Consider the following 9615-nt stretch of genomic DNA (forward strand, 5'->3'; position numbering starts at 1 on the left):
ATTAGGATTTTCTGGAAGATGGAACATGTTTTCTATGGCTAGTTTGACGACTTCAAATACAGAATAACCGTAAATAGGTAGTCTACAAGCTTACAGTGCATGATATGCTTTCAGGGAAGTCATGCTGACATCTATGGAATCCAAATGACTGAAAGCAATTGTGACTGAAAACGTATCCATGTCAGTGTGACAGAGTTTAAGTGCACAAGTTCATTTAAAAATAAAAGATCCATTGCAAAACAGTCAATTGTAAAACTTACATCTTTATTTAAAACTTTCAAGATTAAAAAGGCTTATCTGAACAATATTTAATAAGGCTCATCTGAACAATATTTGAGCCCTAAAAAAGGGGGGAAAAAAAGTTGTAGAAAAAAATAAATGGCTTCTCACACATACAAAGATAAAAAGATCCCATTACTTGGGAGGGGTGAACACCATCAAGTCATTTGGACACACACTCTGCCTTATCCTGTTCCTCAGGTCAGGGGTGAACAGGAGGAGGTCTGATTCAGCATTCTGGGCCTGAGAAACACAAAGTAGAACGACCGTGTGTCAAAATAGTCTCCACTAAGGCCCAAAGCTAACATACAATGTGAAATATTAGTTGGATTATCAGTCCCGTTTAACCTGGCATCCCAATTTGGGGCATGTCAATATTGGTGGAAAGTATAGACACGGTACAACAAAGTAGTGCTTAAGTGGCTAAGATTTGCCGAATAATAGAAAAGCAAAGGGTGTACCTCAATAAAGACAGCCTGTGGTAACTGGGGTGGGAATACCTGAGCCAAATCTGAAGTGAGAGACAAGTGATTGACAGCCACAGTCAGTAAATATGCAATTACATGCGCTGGATAAAAAAAAATCACACAATCACTTTAATTACATTCCGCCTTAGCATCCATCCCAGTGATTTAGTGGTGGAAAGACAGGCATGTGTGTAAAAACCTTACCTGTGGGAGGCATATCGGCATCCTCCTGCGTTCGTTCATCCCCATGTCGAGCAATAGGACTCTCCATTTCTACATCCACGGGCAACGACGTCTCCATGGCGTCAGTCTTCCTCGGTGACAGGCTGCATCTTTCTGAGGGTTGCAAGTATCGCTCCATATCCAAGCCAGGAGCATCCTTTAAAATCACAAGAGACTTTGTTACTGAATAGAATAGATTAACGTGCACAAGTTTCTTTTCAGCTCAATGCATTGCAAGAACTAACGCAAAGCAGCCAGGTATGAATACGACTGGACAATAAAAAAAGTTGGCATATGTGTCATGATGAACCTTTGTAAACCATCAACCATACTGCTCAAAATAATTAAGAACACTTTGATCACATAATTTTAGCAGTATATAAACACATACAGCTCATGAAACCTGCTAAAATTGTACGGGATCAATGTGTTCCATTAATTTCTTTGAGCAGTATAGTTATGGAATTAGAATTACAGGACGACAACAAGCATGTGCGTCAAAGTAACTAGGATAACAGGTGAACAAAAATGTAGGCACAAATCTAAATATTATAGCACAACTGAGAACTGTGGCTGGTCAGTCTCAGTTGCTGTGCTGTCATGGAGTTGTGATGTTACGGCATTGAGCCATCATTTAGAAAGCATACATAAAATGTTTACCTCAACAACTGAGCTGTCTGGACTGTCATTCATCGACTCCTGGGCCCGGACCACTGTGGGTGTAGATGGCACAACAGGGCAGGGAGACACGGTGAAGCTCATGTCTGGTTCAGGAGCCTGGCTGGAGGGAGAAGTGGGTATGCACGGAGTAGGGGAAAGCCTCGGCGAAAGTGGCTGGCTGCCGATCTCAGACTTTTCTTCTCCGTCTTGCACTGGATGAGAAGCAGATTCCGGACAGCTGGCACCTTCGGTAACTGTACAGTGTTCCGACTGAGTGTGGGGGGTATGAGCCAGGGCGAGAGCGTGGCGGGCAGGAGTCCGTCTACGGTGATCAGGGGAGGATTGGTTGAGAGGGGAGAGGTGGGACATGGCAATGGATTGGCGAGTCACTCTACCACAGGGAGAAGAAGCCTGAGGCGACATGGCAGCAGTCAGGCGGCTCAGCGATCCTGCAGACACATAACCAGAGAATGAGCAGATTGTTCAGGCTGTTGTAATTTACCGGTTTTGAAACAATACTGGTAGTAAACATATGTTCCTAACCATGATGCATGCTTGTAAGCAAGAGAAACGCAAACTTTTAAATCAGGTAGCATAAAAACATCACTTGAGCATGATTTAAGATGATGCAACCTTGATTCCAAAGTCAAGTTGCACAGTAATGTCTGCCAACATTAAAATTACAGATTTCAGTCTTGCATTTGACTAAAAGGTTTTTTGTCCTACTCTGCCAAGTGAAGCACTCTCACCGGTCTGTTTGGCTGGGCTCTCCACTTTAAAGAAACCACCATTGAAGACCACGGTGTCTGCGGCCTGGGTAACTGTTGGGGCTTCAGACACCTGGATGCTGGGGTTGTCCTCTGTGCCACCAGCAGACTGGGCAGCTTTCTCTGCAGCCGCAGCCTGCTGCTTGGCCTTCATTGCTGCCTTCACAGCCGCCAGGCGAGACTTGGCCTCCGCATTCGTGCCCGGTCCCTTTGGCGCAGCCGCAGGGGGAGGTAGTTTCTGAGGAAAGCACAAATTGGCACCATGTATTAGCAAATATACAGGCAGCAGAATTGTTTCAAGAAGACTAATAAAGAGACAAATATGTAACATATACCCCCACGGGCCTAACAAACATCCCACGCCAAGCTAAAGGAACACATACAAAGAAAAGAAAATGTTTTTTACCTTGACAAGCTTCCTCCGACGCGGTGGAGGTTTATCTTCCTCCACCCAGCATCTGGCTTCAGCCTCCTTGAGGGCATCAAACTTCCTAAATACATCCTCAACCTGGAAATAATTGCATCAAAATGCTAAGTTAATATGTACTGTAGTACAGATTCACATATTGTTTCTTATATTAAAGTTTAATTTGACAATAATTTGGGTGCCCAGTCTGCCCACTTGGAACCACTAGCCCACAGGATGGGAATTGCTGCATTAAGAGCATTAAAGGACAACTTTGTTTTTTTACAACCAAGGTTTATTTTTTAGATTGTAATTCAAGTAAATAAAAGGAGTGTTATGTTTTTTTAATTTACTGCTTTCTATAGTTTTAGCAATTTTCGCGATATTTTTTACAGTGGGCGGGGGCATTCTATCCGGTGGCTAAATATGCCTTTTTTTACACAAAAAACCCACGTTTTCTTTATTATTATTTACAGTAGCTCTTCTAGACCCCCATAAACTCACATCTGGCCAGCAAAGACCATGGGACCTTTTTTATTGTGTAAAAAAGGCATATTTAGCCACCGGACAGAATGCCCCCGCCCACTGTAAAAAAATAAAATAAAAAAAAAAGCGAAAATTGCTAAAACTATAGAAGGAAGTAAATGAAAAAAATGTAACAATCATCTTTTATTTACAAGCTAAAATATAAACCTTGGTTGTAAAAAAACAAAGTTGTCCTTTAAGACATTACATGGTCTCAGTTCAGTCACACCATTCCAACTGATTTATGTTTGGATCAATCCATCCATCATAAACCAAAATAATCTGTTCAAAACAAACTGGGATGAAGAACTCGAGCCCCTACCTGGAAATACACCATCTCCCAGAAACCCTGCAAGTCAGTGCAGGTGGTGAGCTTCTCCCCGCGTCCAAGCTCACAGTCATCAACCAGTCCCAGAAACTGGCCAAAACGCTCCTTCATGAGCAACCTGCCCTGGCCCACCGCTGTGCGCATACGATCCCTCACTAGACAAACAAGGATGTACAAGAGGGAACAGTTCAATGGAATGTTTCAACTATGTTTTTTCATAAATGAATGCCCTACTTTTCAAAAATAGCAGAAATAGTCGATCTACAAGCACAACATTGTGAGCTTGTACATCTGCTAGTTTAAAATATGGAACCAATGAAAATCATTAAGAGCTTGTGACTCAACTACACAGAGCCATTGGAACACAGGTTCTTTATACCCCAATTTTGCTGAAAAGTATCGGTTTGGACATTCAAGGTTTCCTTCTGACAGCAACGATATGCATGATTACAATATTAACAGTCACAATGTGTCCCTCTGGTTCCTGTTGAGAGGACAGACTCACTCTCTTCAGGGATGGCGTCATCATCCACTTTGACCTCCCAGAGCTGACAGAGGCTGGTCAGCATGTCTGTCTCAATGGTGACCTGTGACCTGATGAACACGGAGAGACCAGACAATGACTAAACTGAAAAACAGACACTCTATACTACGTCAACAGACTTGTGATTCCATTACATACATTTATAATTATACAATAATTTAAATAACTTCATGTCAAGAGTTTGACCATAGTTCTGCACCATTTTCTCACCTGAAGTATGGCACATCATGCTGGGGCTCCTGGGGGCTGGCCAGAGCCTTGGGGGAGCGGTGTGGTGATTTAGGGGGAGATGGTCCGCTGGTCGGTGCGCTGGTCTCAGCCTCAAAGAGGGGAACGGGTGGGAAGTTGAAGTTTGGGCTGGCAGGGGGAAAGCAGAGTAAGAGTAGTGTTTGTCAAGCCATGGTTTGGGAACAGAATTTCTTTTTGTTACTGTCCCACATAGCAAGGTCCACGAACCCCAGTCATGTGACAAGACCTAAAAATCAAGATTCTGAGTCAAGGAGGGCACGCACAAACGCACACAAACCTGGGTCTGAGGAATTCGTCCGCAGAGCGTGGTGTAAGCGGCTCGAATTTGAATGTGGAGAGTCCAACGGGGGCCTCAAACACAAACCCTTTAGGGGCGAAGGAGGTGGGACCACCGGTGGCATTTCTGGGAGGTAGGGTGTCAGATTCTGCAACCAGCTTCTCCCCCTCAACTTCCTCCTTCTCTTCCCCACAGTGATTCGGCTCCATGTCCTGGGGTAATTAAACAGAACCACTTTACTCACCATATACAGAAACTGTGCAAAAACTACCCTGGTAACTTTTATCCACATACAGCATGCATCCATTCCCATTTAGTAGACAATGAGATGGTCAACACAACAAAGATTAACATGTACAGTATTCAGCATTTGATCTTATTCAGTGTGAAGAAAGAAGGGCATCTAATGGTTTAATCTGTAGTAAACAGTCGCAAGGCCCACTGCACTGTGTGTATAATAAAGGTTTTCACCTCCGACACCACAGGAGTCTTGTCAACCACCTCCGACACCACTGGTAGAGTCTTCTCAACCACCTCAGACACTGCTGGTACAGTCTTCTCAACCACTGCTGAATAATTGAACACAGAAATAATGTTATCAAGTACAGCAGGCAAATAAAGTCAGTTGAGATATTGTGTACTGTGACGTTAAGGTATACCTCTGTTCCTTCCTCTGCCAGTAGAGGGTGCCACAGGCTTAGCATTGCCTCTTGTCCTACCTGGAGGACAAAAAAAAACACTTTAAAAAAATACTGCCAACCAGCAACATTTTCTATGACATTATAAAAGGGTTAATGCAAAGGGTTTTTACTGAAATGCCACAGGAGACTAGCAGAAAATGTGTGTACCTCCAGCAGGCTTGTCCAAGTTTGAGCTTTTATGAACTGCTGCAGGAGCCACTGGCTCTGCTAAAAGAGGACAAGACAGAGATTATAGTGGAATATCATCCAACAGATCAAGAAAACACAATCAAAACTATAAAATCTTCAGCTTTAATATAGCCATTTGTAACAGTACAGGTCCATTTGGATTTGTATAATGCATAATTATAAAGCAAGATAACTTTAGTCCAAACGTGGCTACTTTCTCAGAATGCAATTAGTTACCTCTAGGGACAACTTTGCCCCTTGTAGCAGCTTGTTGGACAGCTTTGGGCCTGGCAGTAGATGGTACAGCTGGTTGGACTACTTTGGCCCTGGTTGTAGCTTGGGTTGGCTGTGGCTGGACAAGAGCTGTGCGGCTCCTGGTCACTCTTCCCATGACAGGCTTGTTTGGCTGTGGGACAAGATGGAGAAAAACATAAGTAGAAGTCAAAGCTCGTGCTAGTTGACATGACAACAGTGCTGGGTGGGGTTATGGAGTTACACGTCACCTGCTGGTCTGGCTTTGATGAACGTGTGACCCGGGTCTGGGGCACTGTCACCGGTGTCTGGTAGGAAGAAGGAACCATAACTAATGCATTATTCCATTTAATAGTGCAGGTTACCATAACAGCTCAACTATCAGCATTTTCAGCACAAACAAATACAAATGTGTGGTTCATGTAAAACAAGAAAAGCTTTATTATAAACATAATCATAGTCTATGTGACAAAAATCTGTAGAGACACTTTCATCTTGCAAAAGGGCTGGCTTTGAATGCACGCTCACCTCCCGGGGCCTGGCGGCAAACGTGGCAGCCGGCAGCTGGAGGGAGAAGGAGTCCTTGGCGTGAAACAGCCCGACCTTAAAGACTCCCTTCCGTTCCTTCTCCCTCTTCTCCTTCTCCTTCTGCAAGAGCTTGTCCTCTTTCCATCTTTTCAACTGCTCCATCCGTTGTGTGACGGCCACGGCTGCGCAGAAAAGAACAAGCTGGTCACAACCAAAGTTCCTTTTTTTTAGGGCAATATAATCTTGAATGTGAACTACTAGATAACATGTGTAGGGTTTTAACTTGCATTGACACAATCACGGCTTACTTTTAGCTGACGGTGCCAAAGGTGGACCAGTCTCCTTAACAGTGGAACTGTTGACCGCCATGGAGGCCTCCAGTGTCGAGTCCATCTCAGGCACATTGTCAAGCTGCCGTCGGTTGTTGACGGCACGCTCCCGGTTCTCCTTCTGCGACTGAGACCTCCTTCGTGACATCTTGAGTCTCAGCATGGGGACACTGGCATCTCTCTGCCGCAGGCGAGCAAATTTACTTGGTGCCTCCATAGTGTCTTGATTCCTGGTACAGTCAGGTTAACAGAAGGTGAGAAATGTTGATATGTAAAAGGCACAAAATAATGATTTAAACACACATCATTTGAATTGTGCGTTTCAGACTTGTGCTTGTTACAGTCCAAAGGTTATGACTGGTGAGGTTTCAGGGGGGGGGGGGGGGGTTTAGATATAATGACTCGTTTAGTTTTAAGGCCCAGTGACTAACGGGGAGCTGGCACTATCACCCAATTTGTGTTTTTAGTTATAATAAAAAATATATACTAGCAGCAATTCTCCAGGTAGACTAAACGTTGCCATGTGTTGCTTATGTTTAATGTAAACTCTGGCGAAGATTTTAAGCTGTAAAACGCACTACTTCGTCAGATGTTACCAATCACAACAACGCAACTACTACGCAGTGTTGCCAGATTTTGTGAAAGAAATAAGGAACCAGGTCTAGGAAAACCAGCTCAAACGCAGCAACCTAGGCCACATGAGCACTTTAACTAAATCTATATGCATCAACTACTTGAAAATAGCCGATCTATAAGCTCAAGCGACGTAAGCGTGTAGATCTGCCATTTTCAAAAACTCTTCCAATTAAGAATCTTTTTTTAAACAGTCTAAATGAGTACACTTTAGAAACAAGCCCAAAAAAACGCAACTACCAACATTTTCAAGCAACTTTACAGAAAAACAAAAAGTCGCTTATGATAAGCCGACCTGGCAACACTGCAACTACTACGACATTCAAGTTTAGTTCACGACTCACCCAGTATGGTTTCTTAAAACACTAACCTTGGACCAAGACTGTCGTATATTCCTTGGTACGAGTCGATGCTAGTAAAAAGAGTTCACTGGTAAACAAACTATGGCCACATTTCGGCCGCTTTCCGTGTTGCTAACGGCTAGCAACCCTAACATGCGTTAACAAACCTGATCACTACATTACGATGAGTCTAGTGGTAGAGTCAGATTGTTGGAAAGGGTTTCAATTCTTGGTTGCATAACACATCTAAATATCTTACCGTCAATGGGAAATTATTCTTCAAGGAGTTTAACGCTTACTTGCTTCCTTCCAAACTTTCTTCGACGCAGCCGTTTTCTTCCAGGACGAATGTCAACAAACAAAGATGGCGGGTTAGGTTTGAAAACGGTCTACAGGGGCTCTTATTGGCTGCACGCTGCATGCTGATTGGCTTCGTAAAACGAGAGTAGTGACAACAACGGAAGTTGTTGCCATGTCCGCTTATTTTAAGCGACTTTGGGCTTGTTTCCTAATGTTTTTTAAACCAGTGGTTCTCAAACATTTTCATCAAGGACCCGAAAATTAATGTAGATATTTGTCTGTGCAGACAAAATATTCTATGCCAGGGACCCGCCCATACAAGATTTGTGTTGTTAAAATGTTTCTTTTTAACTCTATGGTCGCAACCATAGAGTTAAAAAGATATATATCTTCTTTTCGCAGATGAGTGAGGCTGGGACCGAGGTTAGGTCGCAACGCGGCGCGTTGTGTGTTATTTTCAAATAGCCATTTAAAGGGCGAAGGGCTCGCTTCTTTTGGGCTTATTTTCATATAAGTCGTTGCTTGTTTCTCTCACAAAACCTGGCAACACGGACAACAACGGAAGTCCAAATGATAGTAATTCATGTGACCTCAGATAGTTCCAGTTTACATGGTTTATACATGATAAATTGTAATCCGATACATTTAAACTTCAACCTCTTGTTTAGCCTCATAATTAATGTCTATCATAGGTTTTGTTGCAATTTGTAGAAATATTGTGCCTTAAATGCATGTAATAAGAACATATTTTATGTATTTGGCCCCTCATTTGTAAAATAAATATAGGCTAAATATAAAATAACATGGGCATGGAAATGGTGCCCAGTGTTCCGGAATACCTCAAATGTGATGATTATAATCTGATTATTTAAACATATTTTATAAGCGAATCATACAGTAGTTCATAAAAGTAGCTCTTATAGGGCTGAGTCACCCTGGGCTAAACCATTTCAATCCTACAAATGATGACAATCTTTTCATTTTAAGAAAAGATTGCTTAAAGGTGATACATCGGCTTCTTCAATGCTCATGTGCAAAGTCAGATTGATTGTCAACCCACTGAAACATTCATGAAGACAGGAGAAAGGAAGGTCAGACAGACAGACAGAGGTTTCCCCCATTTTATAGTAGGATAGTTGTATTGCACTATCCTATCCTATCCTATAATATAGGATACCATTTAGCCATAACAACTGAATGATTGGGACAATTATGGGAAGATTTCTATTTTCATCTGTAGGACAGTTGCTCTCAGGCCGCTCTCTCACTGTCTGCGCCCTGTTTGTTGTGGGTACTTAAGAAACAATGGACATAGTTAACCCATTGTGCATGACTTGTCAATTCCCCAGCCGTACCAGTGCATCAAGGTGCTTAATGTCACATGCAAGGCCCCAACAAACGTGTTAAGATTTTAACCAGAAGCACATTTTAAAGTGTGATATGTGTTTCCGATTTAAATCTGCTGCTGAGCCCTTAACAAGTTATGGGAAACTGAACTGGAAGAGGAAATGTGTATGCCACCTTCTGGAAACCCAGGACTACAGTTATGCACACAGCCTATTCTGCCATTAAACAAAATGGGTGATATTCCACTTCTTTGTCCTCGTCGATATACAAGCAGATGTTTAATTCAAGGGTG

At 42.8% G+C, this 9615-nt stretch overlaps 1 protein-coding gene across 3 annotated transcripts; it reads right to left on the reverse strand.

The window, feature by feature from the left end:
- Positions 1 to 243: 243 nt before the first annotated feature.
- On the reverse strand, positions 244 to 8040 carry dlgap5 (discs, large homolog-associated protein 5). Of its 3 annotated transcripts, none has more exons than XM_084077957.1 (18): positions 7936 to 8040; positions 6682 to 6932; positions 6374 to 6555; positions 6097 to 6153; positions 5831 to 5999; positions 5573 to 5632; positions 5384 to 5443; positions 5196 to 5293; positions 4725 to 4936; positions 4409 to 4555; positions 4160 to 4248; positions 3649 to 3809; positions 2802 to 2903; positions 2378 to 2633; positions 1629 to 2077; positions 951 to 1125; positions 741 to 790; positions 244 to 522 (listed from the first exon to the last, which is right to left on the reverse strand). In XM_084077957.1, exons 2-18 carry the CDS (start codon positions 6917 to 6919, stop codon positions 415 to 417), a joined length of 2613 nt encoding a protein of 870 aa, XP_083934083.1. In that variant the 5' UTR covers positions 6920 to 6932; positions 7936 to 8040; the 3' UTR covers positions 244 to 414. The 3 variants fall into 3 exon arrangements, with proteins under 3 accessions (XP_083934083.1, XP_083934084.1, XP_083934085.1); XM_084077958.1 differs by having other exon boundaries at positions 7976 to 8034; XM_084077959.1 differs by lacking the exon at positions 7936 to 8040 and adding an exon at positions 7706 to 7897.
- Positions 8041 to 9615: the final 1575 nt, after the last annotated feature.

This window comes from Gymnoscopelus microlampas (genome assembly GCF_963454915.1).
Source record: "Gymnoscopelus microlampas genome assembly, chromosome: 14".
Taxonomy (NCBI): domain Eukaryota; kingdom Metazoa; phylum Chordata; class Actinopteri; order Myctophiformes; family Myctophidae; genus Gymnoscopelus; species Gymnoscopelus microlampas.